The 25,709-nt window shown below is 44.0% G+C and overlaps 1 protein-coding gene across 2 annotated transcripts in view; it reads right to left on the bottom strand.

The window, feature by feature from the left end:
* Nucleotides 1–25,709, bottom strand: part of KCNK10 (potassium two pore domain channel subfamily K member 10) — a 144,041-nt gene that overhangs the window by 26,460 nt on the left and 91,872 nt on the right. For both annotated transcript variants that reach the window (XM_051825941.2, NM_001082736.1), the window contains exon 4: nucleotides 15,611–15,771. In XM_051825941.2, coding sequence (XP_051681901.1) covers nucleotides 15,611–15,771 — 161 coding nt within the window. The remainder of the gene's footprint in view (nucleotides 1–15,610; nucleotides 15,772–25,709) is intronic.

A 25,709-nucleotide genomic window follows, 5' to 3' on the forward strand; every position in this document is an offset into this window, starting at 1 on the left:
GCTGTGTGGGGGGATATCTCGTAAACAGCTGCAGCCAGGGAAGTGGGGCTGAGGACGGGGAGCATAACCTCCCCTCCTCCCAAAGTCAGTAGGGTGGGGTCACACTTGGTAGAACCCCAGAGAAGCCCCCAACCGGCCATCTGGACTCCTCTTTCATTTGACTTTCCAAATGGGCTCACTGGGTCATGACCGATGCATCTTCTCTGAGGCCAATGATTGGCACCCCAAGCCTAAGTCCTGCTGCCCATGAGGTTTCCCTGTCCTTTACTGCCTTTCTGTGGCTGCCTTGGTTTCTCCAGCCCTGCTCATCCCCACTCCATACCCAGGAAGCATAGGACAGAGGGCAGCATCAGGTCTTTTAGGGGTGCTGTGCAGTCTACGCACCCTGGATGAGTGAAAAGCAATCCAGCTCATGTCTCTCGCCTCTAATTAACTCACAGTGAATGCTTACTGAATACCTCCAAAGTTTTCAGCACTGAGTGAGTACAGCAACAAATAGCACTTAGTTTCCAAGACCCTTATGCAATACCTGAGTAGAATAACCTGGTAGCAATAAAAAGGTGGGTGCTGTGTGATGTCAGATACACAAGCTAGAACACCCAAGCCCCTCCTCTGGGCTCCCATAGCTCCCAAAGCTCTATAATAATAGAGAGTAGCATTTACTGAGTGCCAAATGCCAGATATTGCTTTCATGTATCAACTAAGTACCAAAAGGATACATACTAGTATTATCTTCATTTTTCAAATAAGGAAACAGAGGCACAGCCCAGGGTCAGGTGCTAGAAAATGGTAAGTCAGGGCTTGTACACTGAGGCAGCATGACTTCTGCTCCTGTCTGCCCCAGCCGGGGTATCATCCTGCACAATATTATGCACGTTGGCCTTTACACAGGCCTGTGTTCCCCTTGTGAGAAAGGATGGTCTCTTATTCATTACCGTGTGCAGCCATCACATTGAGAGCACTGTATTATGTGATAATTGCTTATTAAACTGACCTGGGAAGAGACACAAAGGAGCAGCCACGATGGAGAGCTGGAGAGTGAATCATTATGAGATGAATAAAAATATTTCAGAATAGAAGAAAAAGGCCTGGTGGAAATTGGATGTCATCAAGATGCAGAGACCAAGTCAGCCCGGCACTGAGCTGTCCTCCCTGCCAGCAGCTCTGCCGTGGGGCTAGAGCTGAGGAAACGGAAATGGGAATAAACCCAGGGACACAGCTGGAGGTGAGCGCAGGGAAGGCAGGCAGGTGCAGGAGGCAAGGCACAGGCACAGGCACAGGCACGTCTGCTCCGCTTTGCTCCCAATATGACAGAATGGCGGCAGCCCTGGGAACAGCCAGAACTCGGGGCAGTCGGGTTGCAATTTATTAAACCCTGCCTTTGTGGCCTGTTGACAAAAGAAACCTCAAAAATCTTGGTGATAAAGTGGAGAAATATGAAGATTGTGCATTGCAGCAGAGATGTGAAATGGCAGTCACTACAGAAAAGAATAGGGTGATTCCTCAAAAAATTAAATACAAAATCATCACATGATCCAGCAATTCCACCTCTGGCTGTACGGCCAAAATAATGAGACACAGGGACCCACTCAGATAGTTAAACAGCCACGATCATAAACCGCACTGTTCACAACAGCCAAGGTTCACCAACAAATGAACAGATAAACAAAATGTGGCACATACAGTGAAATATTATTCAGCCTTAACAAGGAAATTCTGGCGCATGCCGCAACATGCATGAAGCCTTAAAGATACGATGCTAAGTGAAATAAACCAGTCACAAAAGGACAAAAACTGCCGAATTCCACTTCCGTGAGGAACCTCAAGCAGTCAGCTCCACAGAGAAAAGCAGCAGCATGGTGGTTGCCAAGGGCTGAGGGGAGGAGGGCAGTCAGCGTTCACGGACGGGGTTCTGAGAAGGTGATGGACATGGGCAATGGTGACGGGTGCTCACCAAGGTAAATGTACTTAATGCCACTGAACTGTACACTTAAAAATGGTTACGACAGCAAAGTTGTCTGTTTTGTATATTTTATCACAATAAAAAAAAAAAAACGGCATGAAGAAAAAATTGAGGCAGGCTCTAAGGCATCAACTGCCTCCTGGGGTGATCTTAGAGGAAAAGAGAACCTCTTTGTAACAACGACTGTGGCCAATCAGCAAACGCATTAATTCCATGGGAAAAAGAGAAAACCCAGAATGACATGGGAACAGCATGAAGATTTGAAAAGCTGGCGTGCTCAGCCTTTCTCAGTATTGGAATCCCTTTTGAAAGTTACAAAAAAATTCCTCAATCCCTAACAGCCATAAAACTGTTGGTCCCAAGGAGTGCAAAGACATATATGTGTAGAAACTGTAAATTCAGGACTCACTCTCTAAAATGAACTTCAATGATTACTGAAGACAACACTTTCACGTACATTTGCAAGAGGGCAGTTCATATGTGAAGCAGACATATTGTTTACCCTGTCTCCCAGCAATGCTTGATGCACAAAAGGATTCTCTGATCCTTTAAAATAGCACCACAGGCCCCTGGAGACTCCCCACCCGCCGGGCGAGAAGCACAGCTCTGTGCTAACAGGAGCTGAAGGCACAGCAGTAAACTTCCAAGACCAAGTGTAAACCATTAAGTCAAAAACACTACAACTGCAGAAAATAAAAAGCAATGCATTCTCCCCCAGAAATACAAAGCACAATTCCTCTAATAGGAATGCATGATTCAAAGGCTGGGTTCATTCAGGAGCGTGAAGTCTGCCGGTAGCCCCTCCCCACTCAAAGCCATCAGAGCCTGGCCAGCAGTGTGACTGCATGTGGGGCCATGGTTCTCAACCACTGGCACACCTCACAATAATGATATGTGTTCTGAATAGTTTCCCTTGTCTAAAGCAGAAAGTCCGGCAACTATTTGGAATTTACCACTGAGAGGCCAGTCGCTTAAGAGCCTACCCTCTGTGCCACCTAACATAAACACATAGACCTTAAGCCCAGCTCCTTGATGGACAGACCCAGTCAACCAGAGCAACTCTCAATTTTCATGAAGCTACACCAGAATGGGTTAATATTTGCTTGCCTCATAAGAGTTGTATGAAGCTAACCATAAAAAGAAATAAAGAAAGGATATTTTTACATTGCTAAATGTAATTTAAAAATGTGAAGAGTTCTATAAAAAGGCAAAAGATTATTATACTATTAAATCAGTGCCTTCCAGAAGAACCAAACCAACCTGTGAAAGCTGGTGATAAAGGGAACATGGGAAATTACTTGCTTATTAAGCTGATTTTATGATACTGATAAAAATTCGAGTGCTGATAAAATGTGCATTAAATTGATCACTAGAAGGTGCCAAGAAGGTAGAGCTAAAGCATCATGGGGCTTTCAGTGACCTCAAAATGCAAAGAAATAAAATATTTTAATTAATAAAACCTCTAGGGTTCTAGGAACTAATTATCTCTTCAATGGGCAAGACTTAGTAGATAACGAATACCCACAGATTTTTTATATAGTTTCCCCTATTAAATGATGCTTTAGAAAAAACTTCTTACAGAGGCTGGCCTTGTGGCACAGCAAGTTGAACCATCATTTGTGACGCCAGCATCCTATATCAGCGCACCGATTCAAGTCTCAGCTGTTTCACTTCCAAACTAGCTCCCTGCTGATGTGCCTGGGAGGGCAGCGGATAACGGCCCAGATCCCTGGGTCCCTGCCTCCCATGTGAGAGACCCAGATGGAGTTCCAAGCCACTGCCCATTGCTGCCATTTGGGGAATGAACCAGCAGATGGGAGAATCTTTCTTCCCCTCCCCCTCACCTACCCCTCCTTCCTTCTCCCTCTCCCTCTTCCTCCCCTCTCATCCTCTCTCTGTGTCACTTCACCTTTCAACTAAATAAGGTAATTTTTTTTTCAAGGAAAAGAAAGGGACTAGGATTGTAGCATGGTGGGCAAAGCAGTCACCTGAGACACAGGCATTTTATATGGGCACAGGTTCAGGTTCCAGCTGTTCCATTTCCAATCCAGCTCCCTGCTAATGCACCTGGGAAAAGCACCAAAAGATGGCCCAAGTGTCTGGGCCTCTGCCACCCATGTTGGAGACCCAGATGAAGCTCAGAGCTCCTGGCATTAGCCTGGCCCAGCCCTGGCTGTTGTGGCCATTTGGGAAATGAACCAGTGGGTGGAAGATTCATCTCTGTCTCTCTCTCTCTCTCTCTCAAAAAAATAAATAAATCTTAAAAAAAATAAAGAAGAAACTTCTTCCATAACTTCCCTTTAGGGCAAGGCTAACAGAAAGAAAGAGAAAAAGAATAAATAAGCCAGGTCACCAAATCCTATTTGTCCAAACCGTTTGGGAATTTGGGTTGAAGCGTAGAAACAAAGGTGGCCTAAATCTGTGAGATTCAGTAGTAAGTGATAATTTGAACATGGTGCTCAGATGTCCTTACAGAGCCAACATGGCAAAGAGCCATGGGCTCCTGGGTTAGAATTCCCATCTTTTTTTTTTTTTTTTTTTTTTTTTTTGACAGGCAGAGTGGACAGTGAGGGAGAGAGACAGAGAGAAAGGTCTTCCTTTTTGCCGTTGGTTCACCCTCCAATGGCCGCTGCGGCCGACGCACTGCGCCAATCCGAAGCCAGGAGCCAGGTGCTTCTCCTGGTCTCCCATGGGGTGCAGGGCCCAAGCACTTGGGCCATCCTCCACTGCACTCCCTGGCCACAGCAGAGAGCTGGACTGGAAGAGGAGCAACCGGGACAGAATCTGGCGCCTCAACCAGGACTAGAACCCAGTGTGCCGGCGCCACAGGCAGAGGATTAGCCTAGCAAGCCGCGGCGCTGGCCTCCCATCTTATCTTGAGGTTATTCACCTTCCTATGCCTCAGTTTCCTCACAGAATGGGATGACAGGACAAGGTATCTTCAAAAAGTTCATGAAAAATGTATATGATGAAACAATTGTGCATGGATTTTAAACTTTTTTGCAACAATAAATTTCTCTTTAAATTTCATTTTCCATGAACTCTAATGAAGAACCCTCAGGTGAGCAACTCACAGGCTGATACAGAATGTTGAGTATAAAACACTCATCACAGGCCTTGTACTTAGCAAATGCTGAATAAAGGTTGGTCATTACTTTCTAAGAGTAGTCACTGGAAGCCGGTGACGCGGCTCACTAGGCTAATCCTCCGCCTTGCAGTGCCGGCACACCAGGTTCAAGTCCCGGTTGGGGCGCCAGATTCTGTCCTGGTTGCCCCTCTTCCAGGCCAGCTCTCTGCTGTGGCCAGGGAGTGCAGTGGAGGATGGCCCAAGTGCTTGGGCCCTGCACCCCATGGGAGACCAGGATAAGTACCTGGCTCCTGCCATTGGATCAGCACGGTGCACCAGCTACAGCGCGCCGGCCATTGGAGGGTGAACCAACGGCAAAGGAAGACCTTTGTCTCTCTGTCTCTCTCTCTCACTGTCCACTCTGCCCGTCAAAAAAAAAAAAAAAAGAGTAGTCACTGGTGATTCTTCATTGTTGAAACCATGTTGTTTTAATCTTTCTCTCTTACATAAATCTATTGCCCCTTAATCCCCAGCTTCTCTCAGTTGTAGCTGTTTTTCTGATATAATTCTCAACTGGATTAAGCAACGGATCAGTTATTGACAACCATGACAACTGTTTTAGAGCAAGTGAGGAAAACATGAAAGTTTTTGCTAGAATCTTCTACTCCTTCTCTTGCAAGTAAGGAGAACACTCCTGGGTTTATCTTGAGCTTAGTTGTAAAAGATTTGAACACAGATGCAGAAAAAGGTGGACTAGAGGAAAAGAAGAAAACTGGCTTTTACTGAGCATTCAATGTGTGCGCTTAGCACGGACACATATCCTGCTAGGTGCTTTCGGAACAATCACATATCCTGATATATAGACCAGGAAAACTGCGGTTCAGAACGGGTAAGCAGCCTGCTCAAGGTCACCCAGGTGGTAAGCACAGGAACCAGGATACAGACTCATGTCTTCTGACTCCAATTCTTGTGTTTTTCAGTGGGAGTGAAAGTACATTACACCTCACTTTGAGTACCCCATGTACCTGGTATGCATGGATATTCTGTTGATGGTTAGTAGACCTCTTAACCATGGATGCTGTCATCACTGAGATCAGTCAGCACACCAAAATTACTGGATTAAACCTGCAGACCTTGTAGATATCTCCCAGTAGTAGAGCAACTTTTTGGAAGCTGATGTCTTTTGTATAGTCTTGAACACCTACCAACTACTGGCAAGGAATTTACTCCAAGAAACAGAATGGAAGCACAGATCTTTGTTTGTTTGTTTGTTTTGGACAGGCAGAGTGGACAGTGAGAGAGAGAGACAGAGAGAAAGGTCTTCCTTTGCCGTTGGTTCACCCTCCAATGGCCGCCGCAGCCAGCGCGCTGCAGTCGGCGCACCGCGCTGATCTGATGGCAGGAGCCAGGTGCTTATCCTGGTCTCCCATGGGGTGCAGGGCCCAAGCACTTGGGCCATCCTCCACTGCACTCCCTGGCCACAGCAGAGAGCTGGCCTGGAAGAGGGGCAACCGGGACAGAATCCGGCACCCCGACCGGGACTAGAACCTGGTGTGCCGGCACTGCAAGGCGGAGGATTAGCCTAGTGAGCCGCGGCGCCGGCCGGAAGCACAGATCTTAAAGGCCACAGGGTCAAAGAGAATAGTCATTCACTCCCTGTTAGGAGAGAGGCTATGCAGCCACTTTTTTCACCACATTATACACATCTAGACATTTCTAGATGTCAATACTGAGTGCCAGAGGACTCAGACTGCAGCCAAATCTTACCAGACAGATGACCAGTCTGAGGCTCCCACACAGCCCCCACATCCATAAGTGCACGAGTAATTTCCCACCCCAAGGTAACAGATTCCCAGAAGTTACCTGTATCCATGTTTGTCAGAAATAGAGATTCTCTTAAAGCTACCTTTAAAAGTATTTAAATGCTGAACACTATCAAGGCAGTATTTTGAATCGTTGTATTTTAGACAGAATTTTATAGCTTTACTGTTGATAGAAAATTATGAAGATGCAATTTAAAGGCCATTAAAACCTACCACAGTGATCTCAGAAGGCAATAGGAAACATCAGAGGAACACTGGGCAGTTATCAAAGATAAGCTAAAAAAGTGTGGGGTGGGGGAGATTCCCACATTAGTGTAGTCCCTAGAGGGGCAGCTAAGTTGGTGCTGGGGTCAGTTGATCTGGAGAACAATCTATCTTTATGTCTACACATCAGAGTCTTGTCTCCAGACCTTCTTCCTTATTGGTGAGAGATTATTACCAGAATATGAAATCTCTAAATCTCCCTGGAAGGACCCAGCTGACAGAATAGAGTCCTGGGCAGGAATGGAGCTGGCATTGAAGAACTGGACCATTGGTGGAGACACTAGAACTCATGTGGAAGATCCAGTCAAGCAACAAGGGCATGACCCTGGGCCTCGTAGGGCACCTGACTTCTTCTGCCCCAAGAGAGCCATGGTTTTTGACTGGGAACAGTACATCTCTGAGAGCCCTTGTAGTAGTATCTGGAGACATATTTGGCTGTCAGAGTGCGGGCAGAGATGACAGGGGCATGTAGTGAGTTGAGACCAAGAACGTGGCTAAACATCCTATAGTGCACAGGAAAGTCCTCACGACAAAGAATTATCCAGACTGAAAGGTCAATGTTTCCAAAGCTGAGCAACCCTGCAGTAGAGGAAGGGAGAAAAGAAAGAGAATCCATAGGAAAAAATGGCATGGGCTGTCATTAAAAGATGCTGCGTTGTGGATGTCTTTTATTTCCCTATGTAAGTCACGTAAATGTACATTTGGAGCCTATCATTAGTACTAGACAATATCTTTAAACTAATTTGGAAGAGACCTGGTTGAGAAAGCTTGAAAATTATTTGCCTTTTTTGCATTTTAAAACCATTACCTCTCGCCTCCTCTAGCCCCTTGGGGAAAGTCAGAAAGTGACTGTTTTCCTTACAAGAAGGCTCTTCTCTCTGATAAAAAGAAACTTACTTTGAGGAGGTGTTGTGGCACAACCTGTTAAGCTGCCACTTGGGACACGTGCTTCCCATATTGGAGGCCAATTCAAGTCCCAGCTATACTACTTCCGATCCAGCTCCCTCCTTGTCCTCCTGGGAAGCAGCAGTTGTTGACACAAGTACTTGAGTCCCTACAACCCACAAGGGAGACCCAGATGGAGTTCCTGGCTCCTGGCTTCAGCCTGGTCCAGCCCCAGCTGTTTGCAGCCATTTAGGCAGTGAACCAGTGGATGGAAGATTTTCTCTCTCTCTCTCTCTCTCTCTCTCTCACCTTCTCTGTCACTTTGCCTTTCATACACATAAATAAATCTTTTAAATATAAACTCCAATTATCCACGTAACAGTAGTCCTCCTGAGTTATTTGTCAGGAATCTATAATATGGTATGCACTAGAGTGGGCATGTTACAAAGGGAGGCAGATGCACAGAGACACGTTGGCATTCTCAAAACACTGTAAACTAAACTTCACCAACGCTGCATCTTATTTACACTACTGAAATGCAGCCCTTTCTTAGACTAAAGCTCAGCCTAACCCCTCGCCCTCCACCCCTGCCTATTTTAATACAAGGCTGGATGCTGGTATGCATAATAATAAACCAGTGAACATTTTCACTACCAAGTGAAATCGGAAGCTGTAATTGAACCAACAGGACTGAAAATAATAACTAGTTTCCAAACGTTTTGTCTTCTTGGCATTGCGGCACAGCAGGTAAAGCTGCTGCTTGCAGCTGCCACGTGTTACACTGGAGTTTCCAGCTTGAGTCCAGGCTGCTCTGCTTCCAATCCAGCTTCCTACTAGTGCATTTGGGAAAGCAGCAGAAGACAGTGCAAGTACTTGGACCCCTGCCAGGATGGAATTCCTGGCTCCTGGATTCTCCTTGGGCCAGATCTGGCTGTTGCAGCCACTGGGGGAAAGAACCAGGAAATGGAAGATCTCTCTGTGTCTCTGTCTTTTCTCTCTCTCTCTCTCTCTCACACACACACACACACACACACACACATATACACACACCCTGTCACTCTGCCTTTCAAATAAATAAATATTTGTTCTAAAAAAGAAATAATAATGATCTTAAGTTAACCCCTTCCTGCTGGATGAGAGCTCAGAGACACCTTGTGAGAAGCAGAAGCCTCCCGCCAAGCATGTTCTTCCAAGCGTTTCTTCAACCCACACCAGCCATGTGGCAGAGACCTCCAGGAGTCTGGCTCCCACTTCCTGAAATCCAAAGTGACTGATGAGCCCAGTCATCGAAACATCATTAGCAGACTGAGACTGTCATCACCCTGTCTTGAGCATGTGGCAGGCTCTGAAGTCCCCAAGTCATCACAGCACTGATGCATGTAGGATGATATGTTATTTCTCAAGTGCACCCAGACTCCTCCGGCTCCAAAGCAAATAAAAACTCCTTCCATATCCTTGGGGGGAGCTGCCAAAGAAGAAAAATTGTGTGCCTTGGTTTTAGAGGAAATCTTGGAAAGTGTACTGGTCAGCCACATAAAGAGGCAGCTGCTTCTTATCAGAGGCTTAAGTCCAGCTCAGAGCAAGAAAATAGAATCCGATATAAACTCTGATCATCTTCCTACAGCTGGGACACCCTCCAGGCTCAGCCAAAAAGCCAGCCCACAGCCCCCTCCAAAAACCTACACTAGAATCCAGAATCAGTCCTGCTTAATCCCAGATAATTTTCCTTCCTTGCTATCTGCCCAGACTTACCCCCTGGAAATCTAGGAAGAATAACCTTTGCTCTAATTGGCATAGTATGCTAAAAGATCCTCTTTTGCTTTATGGTATGGACTAAAACATGTGATGCTAGATGTTTTCAGCCTGCCTGGGAGAAGTTAAGGTAGGCTAATCTGACCCAGACCCTGCCACCAACTCACTGCGTGTCTTTCAGCAATTGGTTTAATGAACCATGGGCTCCATTTTCTCAGATGTGAAATAAATGGGCCTCATAATAGTATTGTTCTCCCAAAAGCAATGCAAAGGCCATGTGTATCTAAATTCCTAGGATTCCTGTCGCACTAGATTGGGGCCCAGTAGTACATCTGAGGGAAAAGGCACAGAAATTTCTAGGACTCACCAATTTCCCATCTCCTTCCCTTCCTGGAGACCAAACAATACATTCCAGGCCCTCTTTGAAGTTTTGGGTGGGGCCATATGACTAGTTCTGGCCATTGGCTTTGACTAGATGCCAATGCTCTTACAAGCCAGAGAGCAATGCCCAGCTATGCCCCCCTACCACAGCAAATCCCAAAGTCTGAAGAGTTGTCTGGGCTACAGCAGACCTGGCAAGGTACAAATGTGTTGGGGTTGACCACAGGTAAGCTCCTGATTGATTCAAGGATCCCAAAAGTCACCTAATTTATCACAAGAGGAAAAGACAACATAATTCTGATTTTGTTCATCACAGCAATGTGTTCAGCTCTAAGAGATGAAACCTCCAGAGGTTATCAAAATTTAGCAGGCACCAGAATCATCTGCAGAACTCACAAACAGATTGCTGGGCTCCAAGAATTTCCATGTCTAACAAGTTTCTGGAGGATGCAGATGTAGATGGCCTAGGGGTCCAACTTCAAGAATCAATGCTCTAAGTCGATCATGGTGACCCAACTGTCCTTTGTTGGATACTGGTTTTCTACCCTCCAGTGTGAATAATCATGTGATGGACTTTTGATTAACAAGACAGAAAAGGAAACTGTAGGATAACTCTTGGAAAATATCTTTCTCCCATAAAAGAAGTCCCTGCCAACAAAATTTTGACAAGAGAAACTGATACAACTAATCAAGAAAGTGTAGTATTGGTAAAAAGAACAGACAAATAGATTAAAGGAACAAAATAGAAAGCCCATACAGCAGGGAAGTCCTTCCAATTCAGGATTAGTAAGTAATTCCTTTTGGCAACAGAGCTAAACCTGCATTCTCTGGTCAGCTTATCAGCAAGAAAGCTGACATTTTTATCTCTATCTGACACATCTTTTTTAAAAAAATATTTATTTATTTATTTGAAAGTCAGAGTTACACAGAGAGAGGAGAAGCAGAGAGAGAGAGAGAGAGAGAGAGAGAGAGAGATCTTCCACTTGCTGGGTCACTGCCCAATTTGCCACAACTGCCGGAGCTGCACTGATCCAAAGCCAGGAGCCAGGAGCTTCTCCCAGGTCTCCCACATAGGTGCAGGGGCTCAAGGACCTGGGCCATCTTCCACTGCTTTCCCAGGCCATAACAATGAGCAGGATTGGGAGTAGAGCAGCCAGGACTCAAACTGGTGCCCATATGGGATGCCAATGCTGCGGGTGGCAGCTTTACCCGCTAATCCACAGTGCCAGTCACGACTCCTCTTTTTTTAATTAGTTCTGGGCTCCACAGGAGAAGAAAGTTTTTTTTAAAGTTATTATTTATTTGAAAGGCAGTTAGAGATATATAGGGAAATTTTATATATATATAGAAAGAGAAACAGAGAGAAAGGTATCTTCCATCCACTGGTTCACTCCTCAAATAGACTCAACAGCCAGAGCTGGACCAGACCAAAGCCAGGAGCCAGGAACTGCATCTGAGTCTCCCACAGGAGTGGGCAGGGAACCAAGTACTTGGGCCATCTTCTGCTGCTTTCCCAGGCACATTAGCAGGGAGCTGGATCAGAAGTGGAGCAGCTAGGATTTGAAGTGGCACACATATGCGATGCTGGCATCATCACAGGCAGTGGCTTAACCCTCTATACCACAATGCCAGCCCAGAAAGTTGTTAATCTATTAACCCCACAGGAATCCCTTTTGTTACTCTGCAGCCCAAAGAATTCCCAACACACACCGTTCCCTGAGCAAGCCTGTAATGAGGACACAACCTATGATGCAACAGAAGGACCCAACCCAGAGACCTCTCAGAATACAGTCACCTGGAAGGCTGGCTTCATATTTTATTTTCCTTCTACATAAGACTCTCTCTTCCCAAGAACTAAGCGAAAATACAACAAGTGATGAGAAAAGCTTCATCAGCATTGGTCAGATGGGAAACAACTAAAACTTCACAGCCCTCAGCTTTGTTGGTTCATACAATTCTCATTTACTTAACAGGAACTTTTTAATGTAGCTTAAATGAATGGCCTAGAGCTTTGAGATTTCCTACAAAACTGAACAGGCAGCAAGGAAACTGCCACAGAATATATGTGTACCCAGGAAGGGTGCTATACGCATTCCCCCAGGAACTAATTCGCCCCTTCCAAGAGCACCCTCCAACACTGGGCAGACGCATTAAGAACGTTCTGCCAATTCAGTCACTCACATCCATCTCACCTTCCTAAAAGACTTCAGGAACTAGATGGTTAATCAGCATTAAAATGAAATGTTAAGTAATTTTAAGACTCTACCTCACGGTTTGTTCAATGATCCATGTAGAGGCAGCTTTAAGGGGAAGGAGCTCAGCGTGCTGGACTCACAGTCTGAAATTCACTGGGGGCGGCACAGGCTCCACATTTGGTAGCAGACATAGTAAAACGATGGCAACCTCTTCCCTCATTTAGAATACAGTAACTAAAACTTCTCTGCTAAAGGCGTATTTCAGTCCGTTCTTCTACAAACAAGGAAACTGTGATCTAAACAACCTACATAGAAATAAAAATGAAAAAGGATACTAATGATACATAAATAAAATATATAAAGAATTGGAATCATTATGAAAGAAAAATATGGCATATATAGATAATGTAATACTACTCAGTCAGAAAAAAAGAATGTAATTCCATCTCTTACAACGAAATGGCTGCAAACTGCAAACATGACCATTATACTAAGTGAAATAACACTGTGACAAAAAAAAAAAAAGAAAAAGAAATAAAAATGCCAGAGTGGTCATTTCTCTATCAGATCTGCTGCATTAATTTCTCTCCATCTCAGAGGCACACGAGACAACAGCTTAAGAGGGCACTACCAAGCAGTTCAAATAGCTCTTGGAGACAGGGCTGCTGTCTGGGTTAGGGGGAGACCCAAACATCTGAGAAGCAGAGATGCTGGGCAAAGATGGTTTCCATGGTGACCATCTGGGTGCCCCAATGCATGCTATATGGGGCCAGTACTTAGGGAGCAAAGGTTGTAAAACATTCCAGGGAAACTCATACACCAGGCAGCTGCTCAGATGAAATCTGAATGGGAGACTAGCCCACCAGAGAGCACTTCTCTCAGACACAGACACACGGCAGCTCTGAACTCTATGGAATGTTTCAGAAGTTTGTAGAAAAATGGAATTAAAAGACAAGCACTCTGGGAGGCAACAGACAATGGCTCAAGTGCTGGGGTCACTGCACTCGTGTATGAGACCCAGATGGAATTCCTGGCTCTATGTTTTGGCCAGACACAGTCCAGGCTAGCTTGGATATTTGTGGAGTCAACCAGTGGATGGAATCTCTCTTGTCTCTCTCTCTCTCTCTCTCTCTCTCTCTCTCTCTTTTCTCCCCACCTCTTTGCCTTCCAAATTAAAAACAAATAAATAAAAAGTATTTAAAGTTTATTTTGGTACCAGAAGTTTGAAATACTGTTTTCATAATACACAGTTTTCATAAACTTTTTGAAGATCTTATACACATGGATTTCAAAATTTTCACACCAACATAAACTTATCTTTTAGTGTCATTTTCCATAAACTTTTTGAAGGGCCCTCATATGTGTCTAACCCTGTGTCAAGCTCATTTCCATACGCTATTTTATTTACTCATCACCAAAGCCTTTATAAAGTAGAATCAAAGTTGATCTCCTTTTGCAAATGAGTAAATGCCAACAGCTTACCCAAGACTGCTGAGCTTACAAAAGATGGCTTGAACCCAGATATAGGGCCCTATTTCTCCCACTCCACTCTAACAAAAATGAACAACAAACCCCCAAAAACCTTCAGGTCAGGTATTTGTTACAGTGGTTAAGATGCCAGTTGGGACACACACAGCCCATATCATAGTGCCTGGGTTTGACTCCTGGTTCCACTCCCAATACCAGCTTCCTGCTAATGTGCACCCTGGGAGACAGCAGGTGATGGCTCAGGTCATTGGGTCCCTGCCACCCACATGGGAGCTCAAGATTGAGTTACTGGCTCCTGGCTTCCAGCTACTGCAAGCAATTGGGGAGTGAACTAGCAGATGGGAGATTGGTCTCAGCCTCTCTATCTCTCTCTCTTTCTCTCTCTCTTTCCCTCTCTCTCTCTCTCAAATTAAATAAATAGTTTAAAAATAGATATTTAAAAACCTTTGAAACTGCTCAACTGGGGAGCTTCCTTGCATTCTTCTATAGGGCAGTATAAGCCATGATTTTGGAGATAAACTTGGACTCAAAGTTTGCCAGCTTTTGTCTCAGAGAGGAAAAGCACACAATTTCCCACAATTGCTAGATTCTGGAAAAGATCTCAAAATGTCATTTTGAAATATTAAGTCATTGGCTGGTGCCGTGGTTCAATAGGCTAATCCTCTGCCTGCGGCACCGGCACCCCGGGTTCTAGCCCCAGTCGGGGCGCCGGATTCTGTCCCAGTTGCTCCTCTTCCAGTCCAGCTCTCTGCTGTGGCCAGGGAGTGCAGTGGAGGATGGCCCAAGTCCTTGGGCCCTGCACCCCATGGGAGACCAGGAGAAGCACCTGGCTCCTGCCTTCAGATCAGCGCAGCACGCCGGCCATGGCAGCCACTTGGTGGGTGAACCAACAGAAAAAGGAAGACCTTTCTCTCTGTCTCTCTTTCTCTCTCTCTTACTGTCTAACTCTGCCTGTCAAAAAAAATTAAATATTAAGTCATCATAATAAAGAACTCCCTGATGGAGTTTCGAAAGACTTGAGCATGAGGTCAATACTGGGAAAGAAAGCAGAAATGACTTTACACTAAGCGAAACAAGTACTCTGTGAAATCACAGGAATGGATGTGAGTTAAAGGTCATTGGAACGATCACGTATACTTCACCTGCTTGCTGCAGGCAGGCCAGCTTTAGGAAATAAATTCTTGAGCTGAGATTTTTGTCCCATATTTAGTGTAAATATTCCCAAGAGGAAAAAAACCCACAAAGGCAATAATAATCATTAACACTGTAGTATAAAAGAGTATGTCACTGTACTTTTGCTGAGAAAGCACTCAGCAGTGGAAGGAAGGAGAGGAAGGGCCCTGGAGGAGATAGGTGCCAAGCCCAGAGCAGCATCTGGAAAAGTCTGGCTTCTGGAAGAAGTAGGGATTTGCCTGGAAACACTGCGCTTGGAAATAAAATGGAATTTAAATAGGAATATGGATGAATTTACAATACTCTACTTCATTGTAAACCCAATAAGGAGCCCATCTTCCATCTTTAGGAGAAATTGTCTGTCTCAGCTCTTCAGTAAATCTCTGCTAGCAAATTTGTACTTAATCCTTTTGTGTTGTGCTACCAGAAATACCACTCTAAAGCAAGAAGCTACTCAGAGAAGGGAGATTAGGCACAGCACCTCTGATTGCCATAGGAATAAATAGAAAATACAATCATAACATTAAATTATTCCATTAAAAGCAGATGATAGCTCTGATGGTGCCTAAAACCTGTAACTGGGTCACAGGGGTTAGAGTTTAGATAGAGCAGTACTCACTCGAAAGACCTTCTCCACTCTTGCAATGCTTTTCCCAAAGATGGTTCCAAGTTGATCTCCAATTCCAGCCAATAGGAAACCAAAGAGTGGAATCCCAAAGATGGCATATAAAATACAAAAGATTTTGCCTCCTTCAGTGCTTGGAGCAATATTCCCATACCCTGGTGAGAAATATTAAAAAGAGAGGGAGAGACAGAGGTGAGGTGGCAGAGAATTTAGAGAACTGACCAAGATGCACAGACTTTTAAAAAGTTCATACATTATCCCACATGAGTTTTAGGGAGTAGAACTTCAATTCAAAGAACCTAAACAAACTAATAGAGCACCATAAAGGCAATCTATAGAAATGAAATTGACAGTTTGAGAAGCAATGACTTTGAACAGCCCTTGTCTTCACTGTTGAGGAACAGTTGTTTTTTTTTTTTTCCATACTATTTGTTGAACTGTTTACTTAACATGGAGGTAATCATATGTGTATAAAGTTAATTGAAAATAGATCTTAATTAAAAAATAAGAGTGGGAATAGGAGAGGGAGGAGGAAGAGGGGTGGGAGAGCAGGTACAGAGGGAAGAATCACTATGTTCCTAAAGTTGTAATTATGAAATGCATGAAGTTTTTATTTCTTAAATAAAAGGATTCAGGGGCGGGGAAAGAACCTAAACAAAATCATAATTTGTTTTTCTTGCTTCTCCTCTTGAAAAGAGTTTGAAGGCTTCAGGGATCTGAAAACATTTTAGAAAGAATGTGGCCACTCAGACATGTCTTTCTGATTGAAAATGGTACCACTTGGCCGGCGCCGTGGCCCACTAGGCTAATCCTCTGCCTGTGGCGCTGGCACACCAGGTTCTAGTCCCAGTTGGGGCACCGGATTCTGTCTTGGTTGCTCCTCTTCCAGTCCAGTCTCTGCTGTGGCCCAGGAGTGCAGTGGAGGATGGCCCAAGTGCTTGGGCCCTGCATCCACATGGGAGACCAGGAGGAAGCACCTGGCTCCTGGCTTCGGATCGGCACACATGCCAGCTGCAGCGGCCATTTGGGGGGTGAACCAACGGAAGGAAGACCTTTCCCTCTGTCTCTCTCTCTCACTGTCTAACTCTGCCTGTCAAAAAAAGAAAAAGAAAAAGAAAAAGAAAAAGAAAGAAAAGAAAAAAGAAAAGAAAAGAAAAGAAAAGAAAAGAAAATGGTACCACTCTTACTATAGTTTGGATAAGATTTGACCCCTAAACATAGGATAGGTGGGACTTTAGACTCAAAATCATATTCTAATACTGCTAAGAAGGTAGAAAATTAACCTAATTATGGTATTTGGAGGTGGAACCTATGGGAGGTCCTGCAGGTAATGGAGAGTTTTTATGAAAGCCAAAGTTTGGGCCCAACTACTCTCTGCTTCCTGGCTCAACAAGATCCTTTGTCCATATGTACCTGCACTCCACCAGTGCCATCTGTCACTATTTTCAGAAGCCAAACCAAGGGGGACCACCCAGTTATGGACCTGAACTTCTAGAATTGTGAGCTACATAAACTTTCTCTCTTTAAAATCTAATTGCCAGAGCTGGCGCTGTGGTGTAGCAGGTAAAGCTATTGCCTGCAGTATCAGCATCCCATATGGGCGCTAGTTTGAGACCCAGCTGCTCAACTTCCAATCCAGCTTCCTGCTAATGTGCCTGAGAAAGCAATGGAAGATGGCCCAAATCCCTGGGCCCCTGCACCCGCATGGGAGACCTGGAAGAAGCTCCTGGCTCCTGGCTTCAGATTGGCCCAGCTCCAGCCACTGTGGCCATTTGGGGAGTGAACCAGCAGATGGAAGACTGCTCTCTCTCTCTGTCTCTGCCTCTGCCTCTATGTAACTTTTTCAAATAAATAAATCTTTTAAAAGTGTATTGGATAAGAGCATAGCTTAAAAAAAAAGCTAATTGCCTCAGCCATGTCACTGTATAACAAGAAGTTCACTATCTAATCCTCTGCTGAAACATCAAGTATCACAGACATGGTTGGGGCAGGGGAGTTCGAGCCTCTGGAAAGGCTTCACCACTACCTTTCTCAGATCTGATAACAGTTTCTCCTTTGCGGCCTTATCCCGTGGGCAGCCTCTCCACCTGGACAGACTGCCACTGTGTTCAACCTTTGCCTTCACAGACTGATGAGAGCTACACACGAAAGAGGAAATGTGGCCTAGTACAAGTTCAGGAAGTACCCATGACTCATTCATCCCAACTCCGGGAAGCCTGGACACAGGAATGAATGGAGAAGGACAGATTTTATGCCTCTGCTTCCCCTGCCCCGCCACCCATTGGCAGTGAAGTCTACCTATGCCTGGCTCTCTTTTTCTCTTTACAGTGATCTCCACACCTTCTCTGAGTTCCTGCCTCTCACCCACCTCTTGCATCAAAGGAAATCAGCACCAAATAAATGTTTGTTGGTAAAATGGGTGCTTAAATCAAAGAGAATCATTTTATAGTCAGGTCTATTAATGTGTATTTCAAATAGTGCTGTGAAAACACTAGTATCTACATTCTTAAGAGTTTTGCAATTACAGAAGTTATTTACGTACAGTGAGTACTGGGCCTACACTATATGAATGTAGCTAAAGTATTGCGGGAAGAAAAGGTTCATCATGTTAGCACAATGCAGGATGAAAGTTCAACTGATAATCATTTTCATTCCTATTGATATTAAAAATCCTTTGTGAAATAATATCTAGATAGTCCCCTAAACATTCTTCCAAGTGCAAGTAGCTCATGTGGGGTCTGTGACTCCATGCAATAGGGGAGTTACTGGGTCTGTGGATATGTGAAGGTTGAGAATACAGCACAGAATAGTGTTGATGGTTGGCCCACATGCACTCTCCCATGGGTCTGGAGAACTCACTGTTGAGTTCTGCTTTGGGGATGAGTCATTTGGCTATTTCCCTTTTCAATTTCCTGTTTAGAATCATTCAAACTCTCATCACAAATTATCTAAATTACAGTTTCCATTTCTTCGATGAGTATTTAGGCAAGCCTTTCTAATCTTGTGTTTCTTTCATTTACCATCATTTGGGCATAAATGTGCAAAATAGCTCTCAGAACTTTTCTCAAGTGCTTTAGAAACTTGAACAAAATCTTTTTCTAAGATTTTTCTCTGGAAGAATCCAATTTACACTAACCTAGCCCTGTTGAAAAGGAAACAAATGTGCCTCTATGGCTTAACTTTATACAGGTTTATGATGATTCCTGGCAAATGTTTTAGTAACTTGTAGAAACATTCAAGACTGTAGCATTGTCTTTCTTTCAATTGTACAATTCAAGGAAATACAAGTTTTCTGAATGTCTCAGAAAGAAATACACTACAAACACAAGCAAGCAAATTGTAGGTTTGAGCTCACTGAATAGGCACCTTATTAATCCTCAAAAAGTTCATCCTTCCTCCCTCATCACCATCACCAGGGTAAGGTACTGCACTATGTCACAGAACATGACCAAGTGCATTCCCAGGACCATCAGAGAGAAGTAAGGAGATTGAGGCTTCCCATACCCCTTGTTTGTCCTTAGATCTATTTAACCTCTACAAATCCTACTGCTGGAAGAGTTCAAGGAAAATGTAGAGGAAAATCAGAGAAATAAAGTACTATTCCAATACAAAGGAGTATTGTAGCACCTGCCCCTTATTTTTTCCATGTTTCTTGGACTAGAACACTAAAATAAAATTAAAGCAAAGTTCTTGAGTAAGAGCGCTAATGATGCAATATTCAAATAAGTCTGTAGCAAAGGTCAGTTTTTTCTTGGTGATTCACTTCCTGGTGGACATAAAGTAACTGCCGTCCTTGAGCAATGCTGTGCAGATGCTCCTCAACTTATGATTGGGTTATATCCTGATTAAACCCATGGTAAATTGGAAATAAGTGAAACATGCAATTAATTCATGCAACCTACTGGATACCATAGCTCAGTATATATGCAGATCATGTACATAGAGTACCAGCTTTTATCCTTGTAATTGCTGCTGGCACCCCGCATTGTAAGAGAGTATCCTACCCCATATCTCTAGCCCAGTAAAAGAGCCAAATTCACAATCTGAAGGATTGGTTTCTACTGATCGTGTATCACTTTCACATCACCAAAAAGTTGAAAAATCGTAAGTCAAACCATCATAAGTCAGAAAACATCTATATTTTGTATATGGACACATGTGTGTATTTGTATTCTACATTCAAATGCTCTATCACTGAGCTATAGCCCCTATATTCTGTATCTCTATGAACTACATAAAGCAGTTTGACCCTCAGCCCCGTTATTCTGGGAAAAATTTCAGCTCCTACGCATGGGAGCTTAACCTTGAGGCAATGGGAAGGCCACCTTCCTAGTCAGGGCTCTAGTCATAGCAGGCTTATTAGGCCACCCTGTCCACCTTCTCACAATGTTGGTAAGACTTTTAAGGAAGATGTGATGGTTATGTATAAGTTCTAGAACTAGAGACAACATCAATTCCTATTCTGCTTCTTCTATTTACTGACTCTCTCAGGCAAGTTACTTCACCCTCTGTTACTTTCCTCATCTGAAAGATGGAATACCTTACAGCTAGTCAAGATTGAAGTGAGTTACATGTGAAGCATGAGATACTTGTGAAGGTCAAATACACATGAAGCATGACACAAAGTATTAGCAATTACCATCCTGTCCTCTGGTTTCCTGTGGAAGGAATCATTTCTGAACAGTCTGTCTCTAGGACAACTAAGCCCCAAGAGAAAAGAGATGGTTGATCCCTATTTTCCCTGCAGAAATGCTGCTATTTTTCAGCAGCACCAGGCCAAGGGACCAAATGTCTATGTCTGAGTTTGGGTGAGCTTCTGGCTGGATTTGAGGTATGGGTGTCTCTTGGAGCAGCTAGAAGCAGTGGGGACTAAGAAATGAGGGGGTAGCCGGCGCCGTGGCTCAATAGGCTAATCCTCCACCTTGCGGCGCCGGCACACCGGGTTCTAGTCCCGGTTGGGGCGCCGGATTCTGTCCCGGTTGCCCCTCTTCCAGGCCAGCTCTCTGCTATGGCCAGGGAGTGCAGTGGAGGATGGCCCAGGTGCTTGGGCCCTGCACCCCATGGGAGACCAGGAAAAGCACCTGGCTCCTGGCTCCTGCCAGGATCAGCGCGGTGCGCCGGCTGCAGCGGCGGCCATTGGAGGGTGAACCAGCGGCAAAGGAAGACCTTTCTCTCTCTGTCTCTCTCTCTCACTGTCCACTCTGCCTGTCAAAAAAAAAAAAAAACAAAAACAAAAAAAAAAAAAAAAAAAAAACAAAAAAAAAAAAAAGAAATGAGGGGGTGACACAGCTATGGGAGAACTGTTCAGTAGAACCTAGTCCAGAACACTGGAACTAATTTAAGCAGAGCAAAAGAAGTCCAAAGAGTTCTTCTACCAAAGGACTTCTGGAATTTTGAGCAGAAAACCAACCCTCACAACCCAAGCAGAGGCTGTGATGAATGAGCAGGACCAAAACAGTGCTCAGTTATGTTCACCCTTGGCTAGGAAACAGCTCCAAGTCCTTTATAGCAAGAAAGCCAGGAATTTAAAGAGGCCTAACACCTGAGAAACACACAAAGAAGTTTCCATTTGCTATTTACACAACAAAGTCAAGTCTCTGTCAAAGTGATTGTTCAGGCCTACTTGTTTGGTTAACAGTGCACCACCAGCCTCTCAAAGCATGGAGGCCTTTCTTACGGATGTGCAACCTGTGCAGTCACACAGGGACACAAATCTAGAAGTGCCCTATTCTTGATTTAATTTTCTGCTATTGCCATTTTGATGTTAATTTCATTCACACTATAATTTAATTTGGCCCTGGACCCCAAAGATTATGTAGCTGGTTCTAGCAAATAATATGAAAAGTCTCCATTGCCTTCCAACCAGGAGGTATAGACCAAGTTAGCTTCTATGTGATTCAGTCTTCTGATAGATAAAGTGGGACTAATTACAGTACCTACCCCATGTTGTTATTAAAGGATTAGATGAGATCATGTATGTGGAGCACAGTGCCTCGTACCTAGTAAATATTCAGTAAGTGTTAGCCACAGTGATCAAAGTCATAGGCTAAGTATCCAATCTAAGAGCTGGGTAAGTAAAAACAGCCACTCTATACTTTGCCAGATACAACTATGAATTGAGGCTGCCAGGCAAGTGACACAGACACCAGCTACCACCTGGAACTCTGATGTGGGAGAACCAGGTGTCTCAATTGGTAAATGTCTCAAAGACTGAAATCTAAGTGCATTTCATAGCTGTTGGGAAAAATGCAATCAGTCGCTGTCATACTGCAAATGAAGGTTTATGGGAAACCATCTGCATGAAGTAGTGTGCATCATTCCTTCCATTTAGAAAATCTAGTTTTGAAGACACATCAGCAGAGTTGATAACCCAAGGTGAGACTTTCTCACATCAGATTTCATCATGGAGAAAGGGGACAGAGAGAGGACATTCTTTCTAAAGACTGGGTAGAGGGACCGGCATTGTGGCACAGTGGGTTAAGCTGCTTCCTGCAATGCTTGTATCCAATGTGAGTACTGGTTCAAGTCCCAACTGCTCTACTACCAATCTAGCTCCCTGATAATACACCTGTGAAAGAAGTGGAAGATGGTCCAAGTGCTTACAGTTCCCGGAGTTCCTTGGAGTTCCTGGCTACTGGCTTCGGCCTGGCCCAGTCCCAGCCATTGTGGCCATTTGGGGAGTGAAGCAGCAAACAGAAGTTCTTTCTCTCTGTGTCTCTCCCTCTCTTGCATTCTAACTCCACCTTTCAAATAAATTAATTAATCTTAAAAAAAAAAAAAAACACATACACACACACTGAGCAGAGCCTGGCCTTCCTTCTTGTGTGGGTACTGGTTTGCAGAAGATACTTCCTTTGCTATACAACTGTCCCTGTATCAGTTAGGGATTGGTTCTAAGATTTCTTACAGATACCAAAGCCTGAGGATGCTTAAGTCCCTCATATCAACTGAGTTTTATTCGCATACAACTTAACATGGTTCCTCCCCATATACTTTAATTTATCTCTAGATTACTCATAATACCTAATACAATGTAAATGGCAGATAAATATAATTGTTCTACTGTATCATTTAGGGAGTGACATCAAGAAGAAAAAGTTGGGGCCAGTGCCATGGCGCAGTAGGTTTATCCTCCACCTGCAGTGCTGGCATGCCATATGGGCACCGGTTTGAGTCCCAGCTGCTCCTCTTCCAATTCAGCTCTCTGCTATAGCCTGGGAAAGTAGTGGAATATGGCCCAAGCACATGGGCCCCTGCACCCGCGTGGGTAGATGGGGAGGAAGCTCCTGGCTCCTGGCTTTGGATTGGCTCAGCTCCGGCCATTGCAGCCATTTGAAGAGTGAACCAATGGAAGGAAGACCTTTCTCTCTGTCTCTTCCTCTCACTGTCTGTAACTCTACCTCTCAAATAAATATATAAAATCTTAAAAGAAGAAGTCCCATGTTCCACATAGGCACAATTTTCTTTCTGTTGAATATCTGTGATCCATAGTTGGTTGAATTCTTGGAAACAGAACCCGCAGGTAGAGCCAACCATACGTGTATAAATCTCTTCATCTAACCCAGCATGAGAAAGCTTTTTAAAAAAGAAGTGCTTTGATAACCTCAGATAAAAGGGATCTCTGATACTGAGTGGTAGTGCTGCTTTTCAGAAAAGACTCTTATTCCTAAGAGCTCTGTATACACATTCCAAATAATGAAAAGGTCTCCCATGTCTGAAAAGTATCTAACCTTATGCAGCTCAAAAGAATCTTTCTGGAAAGCAATTTGTCAAGCTTTTAATAGGTCCATGCCCTTTGACATTACAATGCCTTGAGAATCCTTCCAAGGAAACAAGCAAACATGAAGATCACACTTCATGCACAGAGATTTTCGTTGTGGAGTTCACATTCTTCAAAAGTAGAAACAGCTTAAGCCTCCCACACATGTGATTCTGGGGTGGACTGTGGGTCCATGGAAACCATCAAAGACTTTATTTTTTCACATAGCTCTAATAATTTCCCTAATAACATAGGGCAATATATACAATATAACATCACAAATTGTAGGAACACAAGCAAGGTACTAATATTTGTAGTTTTCAACATTAAAAAAAAAAAACACAGTTCCTCAGCTCTCACTATTCCATATCCTAATTTCTAAATAGTGGAAATTTTCTCAGGATAAACTGAGAGAACTATGGGTTCTAAGTTTCTTACAAATGTTTTATTGTATGCAATGAATGAATTTACCACTAACTAATTGGAAGAACAACTCTTTCCACATCTCATTATTGTTACTTACATTGTACAAGATTTTCTTTAGAATTCTCTAATTGTAGAGCTTTACAAAGACTCTCAATTCTGAAGTTAAAATGTTTTCAATTATGAGAAAAAGAGAACAAGAGAGGAAATAGTATTCTCTAAATTGAATAGAACGAAAGCCCAATGTCTCATGCCAACACTGCACCACAATGCTTAACCAACCTCTCATGCCAACACTGCACCATAACGCTAACCAACCTCTTGTGCCAACACCACAACATAACTCTAAATTGGACTTTTTGGGGTTAAGTTTTATTTTTGTTTGCATGCTTGCTTTGTAGTAGTTTACTGTTTTCATCCAGCTTCCTTCTGAGTTTTGGGAAGGGTCTCCATCCTGTGCATTTGTGGTATGACACAGAGTTCTTCTCCCACTATAGAGGGAACAGCCCCCCGGCATCCAGGATATCTGGTAATCAGGCTAGCTTTGCCTAAGACTTTTTTTCAAGATTTATTTATTTATTTAAAAATCAGAGTGACACAGAGAGAGAGACAGAGACAGAGACAGAGACAGAGAGAGAGACAGATCTTCCATCCATCAGTTCACTCCCCAAATGGCCACAACAGATCGGTCTGGGACAGGCAGAAGCCAGGAGACAGAAACTCCATCTTGGTCTCCCATATAGGTAAGATAGCAAAGTAGTAGTAACTCGAACCAGTGCCAGCATCAAAAGTGGTGGATTAACTTGCTACGACACAAGGTCAGCCCCTGCCTAAGACTTTAGATCAGTAGCATGTGGCCCAAGGATGGTTAGGAATAGCAGCCATAATGGCCAGCAGGGCCAGGCACTGGCCTTGGGATCTGAGGCTACTTTCTGACCCCCCAGTAACTCTGACCTGTACGTGTGCATTAGTTAGGATACTTTGAGTTACAGGTAACAGAAAACCCCAAAAAGACCAGCTTATGCAGGGCAGGTGATGGGAAGGAGGTATGCACTGACTTTGGTAAATAGAAGGAGATTTCACATTTCTTTTTAATTTTTTTATTTATTTATTTTCATTTTATTTGAAAAGCAGAGATAAATCCTTCATCTATTAGTTAACTACTCACATGCCCATAACAAAGTCAAGAGCTGGGAACTCAATTCAGGTTACCCATGTGGGTAGCAGAGATCCAACTAGTTGGGCCATCACCCACTGCTTCCCAGGGTGCATATTAGCAGGAAGATGGTCAGAAGCAGAGGAGCCAGGATTCGAACCATGTACTCCAACAAGACGTGGGATTCCCAAGCAGTATCCTTACCATTGAGCCAAACATCTGCCCCATTTACTTTTTAATACCTCATGAGTAGCTCCAACCAGAGTTCAAAGGATATGAGCAGCACCCCAGTTATCATTCCACTTTTCTTTCTCTCCTTCTTTACTGGTAGGTGAGTTGTAGGGAAGAAAGCAACTGGCAGTGTCTTGAGCCAAGCTCTTTACAGATTTACCTCCAGTAAGAGAGAGGAAGTCACTGGGGCCAGTGCCGTGGCGCAGTAGGTTTATCCTCTGCCTGCAGTGCCAGCATCCCATATGGACTCGGATTCATGTCCCAGCTGCTCCTCTTCCAATCCATCTCTCTGCTATGGCCTGGGAAAGAAGATAGCCCAAGCACTTGGGCCCCTGCACCCACGTGGGAGACCCAGAAGAAGCTCCTGGCTTCGGATCAGCTTGGCTCCAGCCGTTGTGGCCATTTGGGGAGTGAACCAGCAGATGGAAGACCTTTCTCTGTCTCTTCCTCTCACTGTCTATAACTCTACCTCTCAAGTAAATAAATAAAATCTTAAAAGGGGGTGGGGGGAGTCACATCCTTTA

Source organism: Oryctolagus cuniculus, chromosome 20 (genome assembly GCF_964237555.1).
Source record: "Oryctolagus cuniculus chromosome 20, mOryCun1.1, whole genome shotgun sequence".
Classification (NCBI taxonomy): domain Eukaryota; kingdom Metazoa; phylum Chordata; class Mammalia; order Lagomorpha; family Leporidae; genus Oryctolagus; species Oryctolagus cuniculus.